At 47.2% G+C, this 21,439-nt stretch overlaps 2 protein-coding genes across 5 annotated transcripts in view; one reads left to right on the top strand and one right to left on the bottom strand.

Annotated features, from left to right (window-relative positions):
• HCK (HCK proto-oncogene, Src family tyrosine kinase) overlaps positions 1 to 21,439 on the top strand; it is a 358,121-nt gene that overhangs the window by 84,182 nt on the left and 252,500 nt on the right. The gene's annotated exons all lie outside the window — the stretch shown is intronic.
• Positions 1 to 21,439, bottom strand: part of C12H20orf96 (chromosome 12 C20orf96 homolog) — a 45,445-nt gene that overhangs the window by 10,201 nt on the left and 13,805 nt on the right. For 3 of the 4 annotated variants that reach the window (XM_056547434.1, XM_056547432.1, XM_056547435.1), the window contains 3 exons: positions 10,641 to 10,790; positions 9,731 to 9,830; positions 417 to 577 (listed from right to left, as the gene is read on the bottom strand). In XM_056547434.1, coding sequence (XP_056403409.1) covers positions 417 to 577; positions 9,731 to 9,830; positions 10,641 to 10,790 — 411 coding nt within the window. The remainder of the gene's footprint in view (positions 1 to 416; positions 578 to 9,730; positions 9,831 to 10,640; positions 10,791 to 21,439) is intronic. The other variant, XM_056547433.1, reaches the window with a different exon arrangement.

Below are 21,439 nucleotides of genomic sequence, written 5' to 3'. Positions count from 1 at the left end.
TAGTCCGGGGCCGGGCCCGAAGAAGAGGCCCCTCTGGTGAAAATGGACAGCCCGCAAAGACTAATCCTCCCCACCAGATGGTCACTGCAGCATAGATGGCCCGGAACAGCTCACCCTAACTTCACGCTGAGGGGAGGTGAGTACAAAACAAAAAGGGGGGGGGGGGGGGGACCTCCAGAGGTTTCAAAACTACAACACCCAGCATGCACGGACAGCCGATGCTGGGAGTTGTAGTTTTGCAACATCTGGAGGTCCGCAGGTTGAAGACCACTGATGAAGGGATTGACAGGCGGAGAGTTCACTCGAGTATAAGCCGAGGGGGGCGTTTTCAGCACGTGATGCTCGTGCTGAAAAACTCGGCTTATCCTCGAGTATATATACTTGACCATTGCCCACCAGATCTTAACTTCTCTTACCTGATGCAACTCACTTAACACGCACAGTTGTCTCTCAAGCTCTGCAGCCTGAAGTACTTTCACTGAATGGCCACAATCTCGGTACTCTCGCAGTTGTTGCAGGTCTTTCTGGGCATCTTGTATCTTTTGCTCACAATTCTGCAGCTGAAGATGCAGTTCTGCTAAACACACACAGCAAAACATTGTTTTTTCAAAATGTCTCCAAACAAAACAAGTTATTACAATATTACTGTCAGTGTATTTGGTTAAATCAATGTATACTACACCTAACATACTCACACACTAATCACATGTCCTCTTTGGATAGCTTTTATAGCATATGGAGGTAACCGAGGGAGGAAAAACCACTAGATAACAAGTCTTTGACTCTGGAGGACCAAGGTATATTAATGAATTATGCTTTGGCTACGCACAGGTCTGTTCTGAGGTGTTTTTTTTTGTCATGCCTCTTATGAAAATTTCTTGAATAAATATATTCTTGCAACTACTTATATGTATAGGGGTTTACCGAAGGTAAGCCACTGCAATAGTCTGGAGGGGGGCAGAGGAGCCTGGAACTGCAAAAAGTATCTGGAGGGGCAAAGGATTCTGAAAGGGACAAAAGGTCTGGAAGGGAACAGAGGGAAAGGGAGAAGTCTAAGGGTATGCATGCAGTCCTACCGCCGAAATATTGCGGTGGCGGCCGCGCCAGAATGGAATCTCTGCTGGCGGAATTCTGTAAGTGGAGATACCGTTCATAATCCGTAGTGTGAACATACCCTAAAAGGAGGACATAGAAGTCTGGAGCCGAAACAGAGTCTGGAAGTAGGACAGAGCAGTCCGGTGGAGGTCAGAGGCATCTGGAATAAGCCTTATTGCAAACTCATGATAGGAAAAAAGGAGTTTTTTTGTTTACTTACCGTAAAATCTCTTTCTCGGAGGATCCATTGGGGGACACAGACCGTGGGTGTATGCTGCTGTCTCTAGGAGGTGTGACACTATGGTGATAAAAAAAAGTCGTCTCCTCCCAGCAGGATATACTCGCCTTCAGGCCCAGAACTAATCAGTTTAAGTTCCAGAACAATAGAAGGACACCAACAGGTCAAAGAAAAACCCCAAACCGTCCGAGAACCAGAAGAAAAAACATAACTGAACACACCCTCGGACAGAGAACCAAAGGAATCCCAAAAAGGGCGGGAGCTGTGTCCCCCAATGGATCCTCCGAGAAAGAGATTTTACGGTAAGTAAACAAAAATCTCCTTTTCTCTATCGGCTCCATTGGGGGACACAGACCGTGGGACGTACCAAAGCCGTCCCTTGGGTGGGCAGAGAAGCAGTCAGGCAGACGGCCGATCCACTGCCGCCTGCAACACTTTACGACCCAGACTAGCATCAGCCGATGCGAAAGTATGAACTCGGTAAAACCTCGAGAAAGTGTGCAAAGACGACCAGGTAGCCGCCTTGCAAATCTGCGAGGCCAAGGCTCTATTCTGGAGAGCCCAGGATGCCCCAACAGAACAGGTAGAATGAGCCACTACCCTGAAAGGAGGAATCTTCCCCTTACAGCGATAGGCTTCCGAAATGGCGGACCGAATCCACCGAGAAATGGTGGCCTTGGAAGCAGGTTGTCCCTTGCGACGACCTTCCGTAAGGACGAAAAAGGAATCACACTGACGAAACGAAGAAGTGATGGAGAGATAAGACCGAACAGCCCGAACTACATCCAGCTTGTGTACTAAATGCTCCTTAGGATGAGAAGGAGCAGGACAAAAAGACGGGAGGACAATGTCCTCATTGAGTTGAAAGGCCGAAACCACCTTAGGCAAAAAGGAAGGATCTGGCCGGAAAACAACCTTGTCCTGGTGGATCACCATAAACGGAGAACGGCAGGAAAGAGCTGCCAATTCAGACACCCTCCGGTTGGAGGTGATAGCAATAAGAAACACCACTTTCCAAGAAAGGAGGCGGGGGACACCTCTCTAAGGGGCTCAAAGGGTGCAACCTGAAGGGCACTCAGAACCAAATTCAAGTCCCAAGGGGGAGAGGGTGACCGATAAGGAGGAACAGCGTGCGCCACTCCTTGAAGGAAGGTCCGGACATGAGAATTAGAAGCCAGGGGCTGCTGGAAAAGAACAGCAAGGGCCGAAACCTGACCTTTAAGTGAACTGAGAGACAACCCCAGTTCCAACCCCGACTGCAAAAAGGAGAGAAGACGGGGAATCGAGAAGGTTACCGGGGAGAAGTCCTGAGCTACACACCAACGAAAATAGACCGCCAAGTACGGTGGTAAATTCTTGCGGAGGAGGGCTTACGAGCCCTGAGCATGGTGTGAATGACTTGGGAAGAGAACCCACGGGCCCTCAAAACCGCGGTCTCAACCGCCACGCCGTCAAATGCAGCGACTGTAAATTGGGGTGGCAAAGAGGACCCTGAGACAGCAGGTCCGGACGGAGCGGAAAGCGCAGTGGAGCGTCGTCCAGGAGCCTGACTACGTCAGTGTACCACGACCTTCGGGACCAATCTGGAGCTACCAGAATGGCAGGGACGTCCTCTGCTTTGAGCTTCCTCAGCACCCTGGGAAGGAGCGGAAGGGGAGGGAACAGATAGGGTAGGGCAAACCCCGCCCAAGGAATCACTAGGGCGTCCACGGCCAGAGCCTGAGGGTCCCGGGACTTGGACACAAAAGGAAGGATCTTCCGACTGTGCCGGGACGCGAAGAGGTCCACGTCCGGAATGCCCTAGAGGTCACACGAGTTGCGCGAAGACCTCTGGATGTAGAGACCACTTGCCGGGGTCGGGTGAGGACCGACTGAGGAAGTCCGCTTTCCAGTTGAGCACTCCTGGAATGTGAATCGCTGAAATGGCCGGAACCTTGCTTTCCGCCCAGGTGAGAATCTTGTTCACCTCGGCCATGGCTGCCGAGCTGCGAGTGCCGCCCTGTCGATTTATGTACTCCACGGCCGTGGCATTGTCCGACTGGACGCGGACAGGACGGGACTGAAGACGGGACTCCCAATGAAGAAGACAAAGAAGAATCGCCCGTAATTCCAATATGTTTATCGGAAGAAGGGTCTCTTGGGGAGACCAGAGTCCCTGAACCGTCCAATCCCAGCGGAGGTACCGATGATGGGCCGGAAATATTTGCACATGGAGGTAGGCATTCTTGATGTCCACCGATGAAAGGAACTCCCCTTGATCCAGGGACGCCACCACCGAATGGAGAGATTCCATTTGGAAGTGGCGGATAAGAAGGTGACGGTTGAGACGCTTGAGGTCTAGGATTGGTCGCACAGAAACGTCCTTCTTGGGGACCACAAAAAGATTTGAATAGAAACCCCGAAACCGTTCCCCTGGAGGAACGGGAACGATAACCCCCTGGAGAAGCAGAGACTGGAGAGCCGCTCGAAAGTGCTTCGCCAGAGGAGGAGACGGGGGGGGCCCGGGATCGAAAAAAGCGATCCCTCGGAAGGGAGGCGAATTCGATTCGGTAACCGTTGGACACCACGTCCCTGACCCAAGAGTCCTGAATGTGTGAGGTCCAGATGTCTCGAAAAAGTAAGAGACGACCTCCCACCCGAGAAGAAACCGCGGGTGGGGGCCTCACTTCATGCAGAAGTAGGTTTGCGGTTGCCCGATTTGGGTGCAAAACGGCCGGACCGGTTGGAGTCTGACTCCCAAGATGGGCGTGCCCGGAACGAGGGAGCCTTCTTGTCCCGCGAGGGCGCCTGCCCGGACCCTTTGCTGGAGCCAGAGGTCCGAAAGGACCGTAAGGAAAAGGACTTCCTTTGGGAAGTAGGGCGAGCCTTATTTTGAGGTAACAAGGAACTCTTACCTCCCGTTGCCTCAGAGATAATCTCATCAAGGCGTCTGCCAAATAGACGGCCACCCGTAAAAGGAAGCTTAGTGAGAGACCTTTTGGAAGCGGCATCTGCATTCCAAGCTTTAAGCCACATAGAGTGGCGGAGAGCCGCTAGGTGACCCACAGCAAAGGCAGAACAACGGGCTGACTGCATGGAAGCTGCGCACAGGAAGTCTCCAGCTTTAGAGCATTGGAGAGCCAGAGCAGATAGATCGTCTGGGGGGATCCCGCTAAGATATCTTGATGGAGCTTTTGGCACCACTCCGACAGAGCCTTGGACACCCATGTCGAGGCGAAGATGGGAAGAAGAGAAGAGCCAGCTGCTTCAGAGGCAAACTTCGCTAAGGATTCTACCTTCTTGTCCGTGGGATCCTTGAAGGCAGCGGCATCTGCCAGAGGCAGTGTAGTCGCCTTAGAGATCCGGGAGATTGGTGGATCCACTGAGGGAGGGGAAACCACCTTAGTGACAAAGTCCTTGTCAAATGGATAACGTTCTTGAATCGTCTTGATTCCCGGGAACCTCTTGTCTGGATGTTTCCATGCAGATCCCAGAATGTCGTCAAAGTCAGTGTGAGAGCTGAACCTTTGAGGTGCTGGCTTAGCACGATGAAAGGATACTCCTGGAGTGACATCCGAAGGTCCTGGGTCCTCTAAGTGAAAGGTGTCTCTTATGGCTGTCACCAATGAGTTCACCGTTGCAATTGAGTCCGAGCGGTCCTCTGAGTCAGATGCCGGCTCGGAAGCCTAGTCCACCAGTTCACCAGGAGAATGTGAACGAGTAGAGGCAGTCCTGGAGGGGGGCGACCCTGACCGGGTACGTGGCTCTGGGGTGGCAGAGAGGACGTCTTCTGGGGGAGCGACGTTTGTGCCCAGATGACAGGGGGGGCGGGACCCACGAGGGGAACGCTCACGTCTATCTAAAGTCTCAATCAGACGAGGCACCCCTAGTACGCTTGTGAGAGCGTGAAGTATGTGGAGACGAGGAGTGGGCTCTCTCAGAGGCCCTGCGCAGGGAAGACCCCTTCAAGGCGGACGCCACTTCCCGGGAGGCCTCAGACACCGAACGGGAGACTTGGGTCAAGTCAGCCATATACTGGGTCAGGGAAGAAACCCAGGCTGGTGGAGCGGCTGAACCCACCAGAACCGAAAGGGCATCAGGGGGTACCAGGGGGTCTGGGGGAGCAGTGGAGCAGCCAGGCATTTTGGTACTACAGTGCTTACAGACAAAATAAGTCACTGACGTTCCAGGTTTCTGTTTAGAGGGAGGAACAGCTCTGGGTATGGACATTATGAGAAAAAAAAGACAGGAACTTTCTCACCCTAGTCTGTGTCCCCTGGCAGCTGCAGTGAGGAGAACGGCTCCGTGCAGCTAGTGTGAGAAACAGGCCAGCCAATAGTAGAGGGGGGCGTGCCTGCAGCAGAGGCACTAACTAATTGGCCCCTTCTGACTGAAAATCGCGCCCACGGCGCTGATTGGAGGCTATTTCGTGCCTCAGAAGAGCTCCGACAGCCCTGTGGGCGGAGCTAAATACAGGCCGAGAAGAAGCTGTAATGGCGCCCGCTCCTTGTCCCGAGCGCACATGTCAGTCGCATATGCACTCGGGGAAACAGAGTGGGCGGCCAATACACCGGCAGAGACTGCCGGAGAAAGCGAAATTAAGCCGGCGCTGAGAGCGCCCGGCCCATACCAGCGCCGCGGCTGTCAGCCACATATAAGGCGCTGCCGGAGAAAGCAAAAGTAAGCCAGCGCGGAGAGCGCCCGGCCCGTACCAGCGCCGTGGCTCTCAGCCGCATATAAGGCGCTGCGGTCTAGTCACAGTAACACACACACCCAGTGAAAAACATAAAGTACATGCCCCACAGATGCCACTGCTCCCCCAGAATAAGAGTCCAAAATAAAAGTCCATCCCCAGTAAGCCAGCCTCATAACCTGAAAAGGTGGGCCAAAAACAGGGGGTCTCCAGAGGTTGCAAGTCCGCACCTGAGGAGAAAAGGGGGGGGAAGTACTTACCTCAGTCAGAAGAACTTACCTAATGGAGTCTTCAGTGAAGTCTTCAGTCAGCTTTAGTTACCTGCATCACGCCTGGCTGCTATGCGGGAGCGAGGCGAGCAGGGAAATAGGGGGACCCGGACCCATGAGGTACCAACCCAGGCGCTGACCGTTGGCGAGGGGGGGTGAACAGCGCATATACGCAATGTCTGTGCCCCCTTACTCGCAATGGGGAAACAGGGAACCGGAGTCCCTGAGTCCCCACCTGAAAACAGAAAAGAAAAAGGAATAAAAAACTAACACGTCCCTATACTAGGAAAACAAAAAATCTCTGACACTAAGCTTAAACTGATTAGCTCAGGGCCTGAAGGCGGGTATATCCTCCAGGGAGGAGCCGACTTTTTTTTATTACCATAGTGTCACACCTCCTAGAGACAGCAGCATACACCCACGGTCTGTGTCCCCCAATGGAGCCGATAGAGAAAACAATGTTTGCTGGAAATTTCTTTTAGATGGGCCAACACCTGCAATAATCGAGCATTGTTTAATGACCCTTTTAACCCCTTAAGGACCAAGCCCATTTTCACCTTAAGGCCAATTTTATTTTTGCGTTTTTGTTTTTTCCTCCTTGCCTTCTAAAATCCATAACTCTTTTATATTTCCATCTAAAGATCCATATAGGGGCATATTTTTTGTGTGACCAATTGTACTTTGTAATGAAACCTCTCATTTTACCATAAAATGTACGGCGAACCCAAAAACATATATTTTTTAGGGAGGAAATTTAAAAGAAAACCACAATTTTCCACATTTTGGAGGGTTTTGTTTTCACACTGCACAATTTACAGTAAAAATTATGTGTTCTTTATTCTGTGGGTCAATACGATTAAAATGATACTCATGGCTAGATACTTTTATAATTTTGTACCGCTTAAAAAAAATCTAAAACTTTTTGTACAAAATCAGAAATCTAAATTCGCCCTATTTTGACCACCTATAACTTTTTCATTTCATTTCATTTTCATTTTTTGCGCCATCATCTGTACTTTTTATCGATACAACATGTGCATATAGAAAACTTTTATATCATTTTTTATTAATTTTTTGGGAATAAAATGTGACAAAAAAGCAGCATTTTTGGACATTTTTTTATTTTTTACGTTTATGCCATTCACCGTACGGGATCATTAACACTATATTTTGATAGTTCGGACATTTACGCACGCGGCGATACCAAATATGTTTATTAAAAAAAAATTATGCTTTTTGGGGGTAAAATGGGAAAAACCTGACAATTTTCATTTTATTGGGGGAGGGGATTTTTCACTTTTTTTTTTTTTTTTTTAACACATCTTATGTCCCCATAGGGGACAATCTATAGCAATCCTTTGATTGCTAATACTGTTCAAGGCTATGAATAGGACATAGCACTGATCAGTATTATCGGCTATATCCTGCTCTGGTCTGCTCGATCTCAGACCAGAGCAGGAGACGCCGGGAGACGGACGGAGGCAGGTGAGGGGACCTCCGTCCGCCATTACAGATGATCGGATCTCTGTGGCAGCGCTGAGGGCGATCCGATCATCTATTTTAACATGCGCATTGCCGCAAATGCCGTGATCTGTACTGATCACGGCATCGGAGTGATTAATGGCGGACATCCGCGCGATCGCGGATGTCGGTCATTACCGGTGAGTCTTCGGCTGCTGATAGCAGCCGGAACCTGCCGTGTATGACGTGAGCACCGTTCCGATGCTCGCGGTCATACACAGGACGTAAATGTTCCTCCTGGTGTGTGAAGTATCGCCAAACCAGGACCTACATTTACGTCCGTGGTCGTAAACAGTTTAAGCACCATGCAAACAGGGTCACACAAACGAATGCTAGATCATTCATGCGACCCTTCATTTCCATCACTGTTGACTGCACATCCCCCTTTTACACAGGGAAATGTGCATCCAATAACAATATTTTTTAGGCCTGCATGAACAATACCATATGCAGACTAACACGCTTTTTCTTAATTGTCAGCTTTTACATGAGCCAATTATTGAAAACCTTTCCTACAAACATTTGTTTGGAAAATAGTCGGCTCATGTGAAAGGCCCTTAGAGTGATGTTCCCATCTCATACACAGGATAGGAGATAACATGTTGATTGGTGGGGGTCCCCCTGCTGCAAAGTAACATGTTAAGGACACCGTTTTAAAGGTGTATGACCACCAAAAATGTGCTCAAACTGCCTGCACGGCTGATAACAGACAACAATAAACTGCAGTAATCTTTAATGTTAATGTAGAGAAGATAGAATAGAAAGCTGTCAGAGAATAGCTTGTTCTGCTATTTCCAGAAAACATACACATGCATGATCATGAGCTGCTCCGCTTTCATGTGTTTTATTGGGGAGTTTTAGAAAAGCTGGTGCCTAGGTGGGTTTGGCAACTGTTCATCTAATGTAAATGACCATCTTAAGTCTAGAGTCCCTCTTAAGTACATTTGGATGTGTAGATGAATGATGTAGAACAGTCATTTACAGTTATGCTATGCATTTACTCCCTGGTTGCACGCAGAGCAGAGCAGAAAACCTCAGTTTTACGAGAACTAATATTGCAGTGTTTACAGCTATTAGGGAATTAACTTCATGATAAGTTTACAAATGGCTGCCAAGAGTTAATTCCATGAAAGGTCTTGCACTGTAATAACAAATTCCTAGTAGGTGGTGAACTCTCACGTGTAAGTGACTTGTCACAGTCACATGACTCGGATAGGATAGGACTTCATCTCTAAGAAGTGTTCAATTTTTATATTTGCATATTAACCTCTTAAAGATGTAGCCTAGTTTGGTCTCTAAAGGGGTATTCCAGATAAAATTATATTTGTTGGGCATGAAAAAGAAATAACAAAGAAGTCAAACCGGGCGCTCCCATATCCCAGCCGGACCGGCGCCGAATCCCAATCATTTAAATGAGCCAACCGTATCTAGACTGGTTTTGTGGCCAGACTGAAAACCGTGGTATGCTCTTCTTCTCCTGGAACCTGTCAATCACAATATTTCTGCTTCAGAGGGTGTACAAAAATGGTAGTTACTAAGAGACCATTAATTATAGCAATCTGGACACCCCTTAAAGACATAGACACCCATAGACATCTTATTCCCTGTTGTAAGGATAGGGGATAAGATGTCTGATCGCGGGGAGATCAGCTGCTGGGACCCCCCCCCAATCTCCGCGCCGGCACAGCAGTGTTCTGAAGACAGAAGCTTGGGGCTTCCGTGTTTGTGACATCACGCCACGCCCCCTCCATTTAGGTCTATGGGAGGGGCCTGTGACCACCATGGGAAGTGGGGCTTTAAATATACAGCTGCTATGCAGACTGACAGATTTCAATCTGCTGTATAGTTACATGAGGTGGTCGGAAAAGGGATCAAGTAATTTTACTATACATGTATTCTATATAAAAGGTAATACCGAAATTAGTGGATACTCACCATTGACATCTTTCTCTCTTCTGTCCTTGGTTAACTCCAGATCCTGTTGAGCATCCTGAATTTGTTGTTCTGTCCAAATCTGTACAGCCCGGACATTACTCTGTGGGAACATAAAGTTACTAGATACTAAGATAAGCCCTATGTACTAAGGAATATTCAACATTGTTCCTGCTCTCTGCATTCATCACCTGAGTAGCTATTGTGGGTGAAGATGCCATAGTTACACCTGATCACTGATGTAAGAGGGACCCCAAAGGCCCTATTGCGACTTATGAGCATTCATTGTCAGTGCCAAGGTTTTTGTTTCCGACAGGCATTTTTCCATGGTATTTACTATTGTATCTTAAATTTGGCGATTTTCCCTACATTTTGGTCTCTTAGCACATGCTCTGAGCTGTTGGGTTTTCCAGAGCTCAAATCCTCCACATTTTATGTGGAAACATTCATACATTTGTAGGTTTCTTTTGAAAATGTAGTTTTTTTTTGGAGACACACCCCTTTTCTCTGCTGACCACGCCCGTTTGTAGGGTTTTCTGAGTAAAGTGGAGAGTTAGTAGGGCTTTTTGGATTTTTGGTCGGAAATTCTGGCGCATGACACATGCGACACGAAAAAACCTACAAAATCTACTTGGAAAAGCCTTAGTAAATGAGTCCCAATGGGTTTACAATATAGCCCAAAAGGAGAAATCTACATCTCCCAACTGTTATCAATATAAAGCTGGCAAGTCATGAGGGAGTGAGGTTGTATCACTGCTCTGTTAGACATGAAGAAGTTCGGTGACAACTGTAATGGCAGCCATAATGGTTTTCACTCAACTTTTCAAAAAAAAATTGTAAAAGTTACATCAAACAAGACACCTTAATAAACAAGATACATACAAACAGACATAAACCCTGCCCTGACACTTACCCCTGCCCTGTCATACTGCTGAAGCTGCTGGGAGGCACTCTTCATGGCCTCATCTTCCATCTTCACGATCTGTCTCAGCATTGCTACATTCTCCTCCTCTAGGCGTTTGCACTGCGAAAGCAGACTAGACATGGGCTGCCTACTATATGTCTGGAAGAGGAAGAAATACCAATATAGACATGTAGAAAAATCTCATATCAAATCTATAAACTGCTATACTGTGACCTGGCAACCCTCATAAGCCCAATATGTTCACTGGCTAGAAACAGTGTAGTGAGGCCAGATTATCAGTGAATTGATGAAGAGGCAGATAGATGCTCCTTTTTTATTTATAGTCTTAAGAGGAACTCTATCTTAATTTATAGAAAACATGACATAACTTGGAGCAATAGCACACAATCATAATAAGTATTAAATAAATTCCATATCTGGATGTGTGACGTTCATTGGATAACTACATTTTCGGGTTAGCATGTAAAAGCATCACTACTGTAACTCTAATACTTTTTATTTACAAGGTAGAACGCTGTATGTGATCATATTTGCTGTGTTCTACTACCATCTAGGGATATATATTAGCACAGCATGCAGAAAGGCCACTAGGCTAATACCGTACAAAACAGTTATGGAGGTAAAAAGTAAAGGTCTAGATGGTTCCTTTGTACAGGGTTTGTGCCATCCCTTCCTCTTACTTCTGATCCAACACTGAGCGTGCACGGCCAGGCAGTTGCCAAAGCAATTGTCTGATGGCCAGCAAGTATTGTGCAAAGTCTGATCAACAGGACACGATACTTGTTGAGCATCAAACGAATGCCTAATCAAATGTCCCATCCAGAATGCAGACAGAAAGAACTGTGGTCTGCATTGCAGCAGAAAATGCCGGTGCATTCAGGCGCTCTCCTCGCAAGTGTAGATCAATCCAGGGTCGGATGTAAATCAAATCCAGAGTGGGAAATGATGTAGGTTAAAGGATTTTATTTGACATAAAAGAATAAAAAATTATAAGAAAGGCCCACCCCCCATGCTACGGCCTTTCTTATTATTTTTTATTCTTTTATGTCAAATAAAATCCTTTTGCCTATATCCTTTCCCACTCTGGATTTGATTTGCATCCGACCCTGGATTGATCTACACTTGCGAGGAGAGCGCCAGAATGCACCGGCATTTTCTGCTACAATGCAGACCACAGTTCTTTCTGTTCCCAAGACCGCCTAGGATCATCCTAAAATGGGGAAGGTGATGTGGCAGCACTCCCAAGCTTTTCATTCACTACGCTATATGGTGTTGTACCCGCAGTACAACACCTAAAGGTGAGCAGAATTGTCTCTCTTCACATTCATTTTCAGTTACTAGGAGTAACGGCACATTGCTGCGCTTTTTTTCTGTTTCCTTTTTATCCATAGTTTCTCTATCCAGAATGCAGAAGCATCTCTGCTTACCCAATGTCACATCAGGAGGAATGGAGCAAAGCTGCATAAAACTAAAAGATGTAACAATAGTCCAATATTTTATACATAGTTTTCAGTTTTAGTCCCAGAGCAGTAGGAGGAACCAAAAATACCACAAGAGTCCGAGAAAGGCCCAGCCAAAAACAAAGGAACCAACTTACTGACAGGCAACCGACCCTCAGGTCAACAAACTAAGAACCAACAGGGTGGGAGCTGTGTCCCCCGATGGATCCTCCGAGAAAGAGATTTTACGGTAAGTCTAAAAGTCTCCTTTTCTCGTTCGGCTCCATTGGGGGACACAGGAACTGTGGGACGTACCAAAGCAGTCCTTGGGGGTGGGAAAACAAAAGCAATCAGAATTCAGGCGGATGGCAATGCCACCGCCGCCTGAGGCACCTTACGCCCCAAACTGACGTCAGCAGACACAGAATTGTGCACCTGGTAAAACTTGGTGAACGTGTGCACGGAAAACCAAGTGGCCACCTTACACACCTGAAGGGCTGAGGCCCTGTTGAAGACCGCCCAAGAGACCCCAACAGAGCGAGTGGAGTGAGCCAAAACCCGGAAGGGGGGAGTCTTCCCCTTAGAACTGAACTGAAATGACCAACCGGATCCACCGGGAGATGGTCGCCTTAGAAGCTGGCAAACCCTTGCGTCGGCCTTCCGGAATGACGAACAGCAAATCAGAACGTCTAAGGGAAGAGGTGGCAGAGAGGTAAACCCGTAAAGCTCTAACTACATCCAGGTTGTGGTGACCTGTCCCATAGAGTAAGGATGGCCCACTGAAGAGGGCGGCACCGAAATCGAGCAAAAGGAACGGCTTTCATGGCCGCCACCATCCTGCCCAACACTTCCATGCACGAACGGATGGACACCGGATGCGAGCGGTGCAAGAGGCGGATCCCGGACAGAAGAGCACTCCGCTTGTCCAGTGGAAGAAGAACCCGAGCCTTCTCGGTGTTGAATCGAAGGGCCAGAAAAAACAGAGGCTGGGAGGGAGAGAGATTGGACTTCTCCTCGTTGATCAACCACCCAAAACTGGTCAGAGTCTGAAGCGTGATGTGGAGACTCTCTCTGTTTTGGGCAAAGGATGGAGCTTTCATCAACAGGTCGTCCAGATAAAGAAGTACTGACACCCCTTGGGAGCGGAGCATGGCAATCACCGCTGGCAGGACCTTGGACAACACCCTGGGGGCTGTGGCCAGCCCAAAAGGCAGAGCCACAAACTGAAAGTGACCTGCCGGAACAGCAAACTGCAGAAAGCGTCGGTTTTCCGGAAAAATGGGGATGTGCAGGTATGCATGCCGGATGTCCACTGAAGAGAGGAATTCGCCCTGATCCATGGATGCAACAACCGAACGGAGAGATGTCGGTTGAGGAGCTTCAGATTGAGAATCGGACGAATTGTTCCCCCCTTTTTGGGAACAACAAACAGGTTCAAAAAACTTGAACTCCCTGCGCCAGAAGGGTGTGAAGTGCAGACTGAAAGGCCACAGCTAGGACTGGCGAGCAAGGAGACTCGGACCGGAAAAAAACGATCCGGGGAAATGAACCAAACTCGATTTGTTAGCTGTCGGAAACGATGTCCCGAAGCCAGGAATCCGGGACCTGCGCCAACCAAGTGTCCCGAAAGGGTCACAAGCGACCGCCCACCCGAGGGAAAGGCTCGGGGTGGGGGTGCCCCTTCAGGCTGAGGTAGGCTTGCGAGTACCTGACTTGGCGGTGAAAAGTCCAGAATGGCCGTCCTGCTTCCAGGATGGGTGGGACTTGAAGATAGGAGCCTTCCTGGACTGCGCGGATTCCTGCTTGTCCTTATGCCGAGCCAAGAGAACAAAAGGACCGAAAGGAAGAAGCCTTACAGCAAGAATCGGTGCGACGCACCCTGTTCTAGGGAAGCAGAGAGATCTTACCGCCCATAGCTTCAGAGATGATTTCATCCAGTCTTTAGCCAAAAAGACGGCCACCAGTAAAGCGACCATGCGAGCGAGGACGCTGCCTAGAAGATGGGGACCTGGAGCGAGACCTTCATGTTTATCCAGATTTATACTTTCTTATACTATGGTTTTTAATATATATATATATATATATATATATATATATACACACACATATTATATATATATATATATATATTTAACCTCTTCAGGTCACAGGGCGCATGGATACGCCCTGCATTCCGAGTCCTTAAGGACCGAGGGCATATCCATACGCCCGTGGAAAATCCGGTCCCCACCGCTAGCCGGTTGGGGACCGGAGCTGGATGCCTGCTGAAATCATTCAGCAGGCACCCTGGCACATCGCCCAGGGGGGTCCTGAGACCCCCCCATGTTGGCGATCGGAGAAAATCGCATGTCAATTCACACATTCGATTTTCTCCAATTCCGGGCTGATCGGGTCTCTGGTGACCCGATCACCCGGAAAATAGGGCTGATCGGAGCTGTCAGCAACAGCCCCGATCAGCCTAAAGGATAGGAGTGAGGTTGCAAAGCTGCGATCTCCTCCTATCCCCTGCCATTACTCAGAACAGAGTTCTGACCAATGGCAGCGCAGGACAGGGGGTTGCCATGGCAACCCCCCGTTCTGCCCGCCCCTGGATGTCGAGGGGCTCTGGGAAGAAGATGGAGGCAGGAGAAGATGCCTGGGGACCTGGGATCTTCGCTGGAGCATGCTGGATCTTTGCTCAGGTAGGGAATCGACAGTGGGGGGGGAATTGAAAGTGAAAGTAAATTGATCTTTACTGTGGCAACCCAAACAGTAGCCCTCCAGATGTTGCCAAACTACAACTCTCAGCATGCCTCAAATGCCCAGGCATGCTGGGAGTTGTAGTTCTGTAAAATCTGTCCCTTCAGATTTAGCAATTTTCATGACATTTTTGAAAATTGCTGGTCTACTTTGAAGCCCTCTAATTTTTTCAAAAAACAAAAGCATGTCCATTTTATGATGCCAACATAAAGTGGACATATTGTATTTGTGAAGAAAAATTTTATTTATTTGGAATATCCATTTTCCTTACAATTAGAGAGCTTCAAATTTAGAAAAATGCAAAATTTGGGATTTTTCACCAAAAAAGGATGCAATTAACGCCGAAAATTTACCACCAAAATAAAGTAGTATATGTCACGAAAAAACAATCTCAGAATCAGAATATTCAGTAAAAGCGTTTTCGCGTTATTAATTCGTAAAATGACGGTGGTCATAATTGCGAAAAAGGGCTCAGTCCTTAGGGCTGCGTCCTTAAGGGGATATATATATAAAAGGCATCAAATTACAGATTAGAAATTCTTATAATATGTCAACAAAAGTTAGATTTTATTTCCATCATTTACACTTTCAAAATAACAGAAAACAAAAAAATGGTATCTGCAAAAGTTTGGGCACCCTGCAGAATTTATAGCATGCACTGCCCCCTTTGCAAAGCTGAGACCTGCCAGTGTCATGGATTGTATTCAATCATCATCTGGGAAGACCAGGTGATGTCAATCTCAAAGTTTTTAAATGCCCAGACTCATCTGACCTTGCCCCAACAATCAGAACCATGGGTTCTTCTAAGCAGTTGTCTAGAAATCTGAAACTGAAAATAGTTGACGCTCACAAAGCTGGAGAAGGCTATAAGAAGATAGCAAAACATTTTCAGATGTCAATATCCTCTGTTCGGAATGTAATTAAAGGGTAGCTCCCACAATCTTTTTATTTTTTTACATTTTTTTTCTGTCCATGCCTATTGCCCATCTATCCCTAACCCCCTCCCTTCTTTTAATTATTTTTTTACTATATTAAAAATACCTTTTTGTCTGCTCAAAGTGTGCTCACTACCAGGCAGACTTCCCCAGCAGGCACCACGTCACTGATGCCTGCTGGGGGGGACTTCCGCCCTTACTTCATCTATACAGGGTGCCTCCAGCTGTTTCACCACTACAATTCCCAGCTTGCCCTGACATCTATTGGCTGTCAGGGCATGCTGGGAGTTGCAGTGGTAAAACAGCTGGAGGCACCCCGTGTTAAAACAATAAATGCTGCCACGCTACCCCCCTACCCCCCCCCCCCCCCCCGTGTTGAAAACAATAAATGCTGGCGAACTACCCTGTTCCCTCCCTCCCCCCCCCCCCGTTGTTAAAACCCTGAGACCCCTAGTGGCCGGTTTTCAAACATAAATTAGAACATGTTAATAAAAAATAATAATAATTAAAATATATTAGATATGTTGTAGTACATATGTACTACAACATATCAAAAAATAATGTTGATGACAGTGCCCATTTAAGAAATGGCAGTCATCAGGAACAGTGGAAATTAAAGCAAGATCTGGAAGACCAAGAAAAATATCAGACAGAACAGCTCGCAGGATTGTGAGAAAAACTATTCAAGACCCACATTTAACTGCACAATCCCTCCAGAAAGATCTGGCAGACACTGGAGTTGTGGTACACTATTCCACTATAAAGTGATACTTGTACAAATATGGTCTTCATGGAAGAGTCATCAGAAGAAAACCCTTTCTACGTCCTCACCACAAAAAATGAGCGTTTCAACTTTGCAAATGAACATATAGACAAGCCTTATGCATTTTGGAAAAAAGTTCTGTGGACCGATGAGGTTAAAATTGAACTTTTTGGCCGGAATGAGCAAAGGTATGTTTGGAGAAGAAGGGGAACAGAATTTAATGAAAGGAACCTCTATCCAACTGTTAAGCATGGGGGTGGATCAATCATGCTTTGGGGTTGTATTGCAGCCAGTGGCACAGGGAACATCTTACGAATAGAAGGAAAAATGGATTCAATAAAATTTCAGCAAATTTTGGATGCTAACTTGATGCCATCTGTTAAAGAGAGGATGGCTTCTACAAATGGATAATGATCCTAAACAAACCTCGAAATCCACGGGGGATTACATCAAGAGGCGTAAACTGAAGGTTTTGCCATGGCCTTCACAATCTCCTGACCTAAACATAATTGAAAATCAATGAATAGACCTTAAAAGAGCAGTGCGTGACAGACAGCACAGGAATATCAAGGGGGCAGTACAAGATATTAACTCTGCAGGGTGCCCAAACTTTTGCAGATGCCATTTTTTTGTTTTCTGTTATTTTGAAAGTGTAAATGATGGGAAAAAAAAATCTACCTTTTGTTGACATATTATAAGAATGTCTAATCTGTAATTTGATGCCTTTTGGAGATTTTTCCATCTTACCTTGGCTTCTTTATGCACATTAATACAAATTTTTACCTGGGGTGCCCAAACTATTGATCCCCACTGTATACATTCCCAGTTTGGGCTACACAGTACTGCTGACACTGCATGTCCGACACATTTCACATAAGTAAAGCGCACCTGCAGCACTGCTGCAACCACTATACACGTCCTCATTCATTGGTACATCTATTAACATTCATATTCCTTCCTGTTTCATGCATATGCCTTCTGCGGGGTCCGCGCAGCATGCTCTCTGCCGCCTGGTCCACATAGCATGGCATTATTATGATCGGCAACTGTTTACTTACTATGACAGGAGTGCTGATGCCTGGATCCGCCCCCCTGGCCGTGATTGGCTAAATGCCGGTCACATGGACGCCCCTGCTTGGCAACGCGTCCCTGACACCGGCTCCAGCGCTGTCTGCATCCCCTGCAGCGCTACAACAGGATGTTGACATCTGGATACCAGATGTCAGTGTTTGTTATGCAGCAGCACACCGCTGCTTGCCCTTTACTGTTCAACTTGATTTCTAGTACACACAATATGTGGTCCTACATATTACAGACCTCTTATGACTGCTATATGTATATATTTATATTCTGCTTCAATTTATATCTGTATACCTGTTTATCTTGAATGTAACTTGTGATGTTATCCCTTGGCCCCACCCCCTTTTTTTGTATTGGCACCAATTTTCAACCTATTTATACCCTGTATGTACCTGCTGTATCTAGACTGATCTGAGGAAGGGGGTGGCTCCCCCGAAACGCATCATCTCTGTACGTTTTATTATTTTATGTTCAATAAACCACTCCAGTGTTTGAAAATACTCCTGGCTTGGATCTACTTCTTACCTGAACCAGCAGCGCCATTGTAAGGGTCGTTTTTTCTCCTCTCTACAATTTGTGCTTAGGGGAGGAATCAGAATAAATGACCCTGGGACGCCTGTGAGAGCGTCGGCTGCCCGAGGACGCCGAACTCTCATCCCGGGAAGGAGGATGCAAGGAGGAATACTTTAAGGCAGTAGCCACCTCTCTGGAAACCTGTACCAGATCAGAGATTGTCTGAGACAGTGAAGACACCCAAACCGGAGGAGGGTTAGAGACCACGAGCTCCAAGTAAGTGACCAAAGCGAGGACCGCCTGTCTGTTAGGCTGGGTTCACACCACGTTTTGTACTTGCGGTTCCCGTATATGGCTGGAAGGAGGGGGGGGTGTGGCTTAATCGCGGCGCCCGCACTCAGCCGTATAGGGGAACCATATTTAATGCATGTCTATGAGCCGACCGGAGTTAACCGCAGCCTCCGGCCGGCTGCGTTTTCCCGACCGCAGGCAAAAACGTGGTCGACCGCGTTTTTGCCTACGGTCGGGAAACCACATACGGCCGAAAACGCAGCCGACCGGAGGCTGCAGTTCACTCCGGTCGGCTCATAGACATGCATTAAATACGGTTCCCCTATACGGCTGAGTGCAGGCGCCGCGATTAAGCCCCAACCCCTCCTCCCAGCCATATACGGGAACCGTAAGTACAAAACGTGGTGTGAACCCAGCCTTAGGGGGTTCAGAGCTGGGTGCGGACATTGCAAAACACATAGGTCAGCTATCCCAGAAACAAAAAGAAAAGGAACAAGCTCACCCAGGTTCCTGTGTCCTGAAGTCGCAGTAGTCTTGCAGGGAACAGATCCCAGGCTTGGAAAGCTTGCAGCAACTAGAGCGGCTTTCAGCAACAGGAACAGCTTGCAGTAACAGGAACAGCTTGCAGTAACAGGAACAGCTGACAGCGACAGGAGCAGCCTCAGCAAGAGCAGGCTCCGGTCACAGGAGCAGCTTGCAGCAACAGCCTAGTGTGATGCAATAGCATGCGGTCAGACCTGTGGTGAGTGACTTGCTGAGAGTCCGGAGCTGCACATCAACGCGCTCAGACCCCCTCGCCGATCTTAAGGGCCACTGATAGGCTAAAGGAATCAGAGGGAGTAGACTGGTGACCCCTGCAGCGCACGCCAGAGCAGGAGAGGCTGAGACTGACCTCTCATGTGCGCGCTAGCAGGGGATTGGAGCGCATGTAACGCGCGGAGAAGAGGAGGCAGAGCTACCCGCGGAGGGGAACAGGCCGAAGCCGCAGGATAAATTTATGGGTGGCCACCAGCCACGAGTCCCGCTACCCATGCCTCACATGTGGGCGGGAACAGAGCCTGGCAGCGTTCTCCGGATAAGTGAAGACGGCAACCAGGACTGATGATAAGGTCCGCGGCCGAGTATAAAGCGAACGCATATGCAACAGCCTTCTGGCCTTCAGCAGTAGGACCTAGAGAGAGAGAGTCCCCTTCTTACTGCCCTATTGAAAATAAAGGAAAGACTTCTCCACAGGCTGTTCCCAGGTAAGAGAGCGGTCACAGCAGCAGCATGCAGCTGCAAAGTGACCACAGGATAAAGAGAGCCCTAATTAGAGGTCAGGGTTAGAGGGGACAGTATACTTACCTAAGAAGATGTCCCATATACTCACCCCTGAAGTCTTTGACCAGCCAGGTGCCAACTGAGTCATACCAGGCTGCAAGAAGCAGGGCGAGCAGAGGCAATAGGTGACCCGGATACCAGGTACATTCTTAAAATGCTGGTCGGTGGCGAGAAAGGGTTAATGGTCCATACTCTATGAACCGTGCCCTTCCTTTGCAAGTGGGGGGGGGGGGGGGGGGGATCAGGCAGCGCCATGCTCCTGTCACCCCAAGTTAGAAAAAATAACAAAAGAGAGAAAAATCTAAACTCCATAAAACTAGAAAATAATAAAAGACCAGGTCTGGAGAGCTCCAGAACTGCGTCTGCCTCCTAGAACACTAAGCTAAAAACTGATTAGCTCAGAGTCAGTGAGTGGGGGAGGAGCCGACTGTTTAAGAATTAAAGAAGCAATCTGATTGGTTGCTAAGGGCAAATGCTCCACTTTGGAGCACAGGGTTTGATAAATCTTTCCCATAATGTCCCCTTTTCAGGTGGCAAACATCTGGATTCAAACTCATCAGTGGTACAGGTTCCTCACAGCCTCAGCTGTGAACTAAATGTTCTAAATGCAGCCGGAACACTGGCCAGTGGAGTACCTCTTTAAAGCCCAGTAATGAGCTGTCTCCAGCACCAGCTTTATTCTAAATACCATAACTCTTTAACTTTCCATTCACGGACCCATATGAGGCCATGTTTTTTGCATGACCAATTGTACTTTGTAATGACATTCCTCATTTAACCCTAAAATATATGGTAAACCCCCCCAAAATCCTTTTCACGCTGTACAATTTACGGTAAAAATGACATGTTTTCTTTATTTTGTAGGTCAATACGATTAAAATGATACCCATGGTTACATGCTTTTCTATAATCGTACCGCTTTTTTTTTTTTTTTTTACAAAATCAGTACAAATCAGTACTATTTTGACCACCTCTAACATTCTCATTTTTTCGTACATGGGTATATGTGAGGGTATATGTGAGGGCTAATTTTTTGCGCCATGATCTGTATTTTTTTTGTACCACTTTTGCCCATATGTGACTATTTGATTGCTTTTTATAATTTTTTTTTTTTTGCAATGTGATGTGACCAAAAAGCTGAAATTTTGAACTTTTTTTTTTACGTTTACGCAGTTCACCATATGGGATCATTAACATTATATTGTTATAGTTCCGGCATTTACATGCGTGGCGATACCAAATATGTTAATTATTTATAATTCTTTACAATTTTTTTTACTAAACTGGCGAAAGGGGTGATTGAAATATTTATTGGGGAGGGGCTTTTTCAAATTTTTTTCACTTTTTAAAAACTTTTATATACATTTATTTTACACTTTTATAGTCCCCATAGGAGACTATTTATAGCAATCATTACATTAGATAGGCATAGCACTAATCAGTGGAAGGCAGATCAGAGCAGAAGACCCTGGGAGAACGGCGGAGGCAGGTGAGGGGGCCTCCGTCCGCCATCTTTGCTAATCTGATCCCCGCGGCAGTGCCGCAGGCAATCCAATCAGCCATTTTAAGTGCTGCACTGCTGCAGAAGCCGTGTTCTGTATTGATCATGGCATCTGAGGGGTTAATGGAGGACATCAGTGCGATCTTTTATTTTCTAATAATTGTGCCAACAGTTGTTGCCTTCTCACCAAGCTGCTTGCCTACTGT

The sequence above is a fragment of the Hyla sarda genome, chromosome 12 (assembly GCF_029499605.1).
Source record: "Hyla sarda isolate aHylSar1 chromosome 12, aHylSar1.hap1, whole genome shotgun sequence".
Classification (NCBI taxonomy): domain Eukaryota; kingdom Metazoa; phylum Chordata; class Amphibia; order Anura; family Hylidae; genus Hyla; species Hyla sarda.
This window is presented reverse-complemented; position numbering and strand designations above follow the sequence as displayed.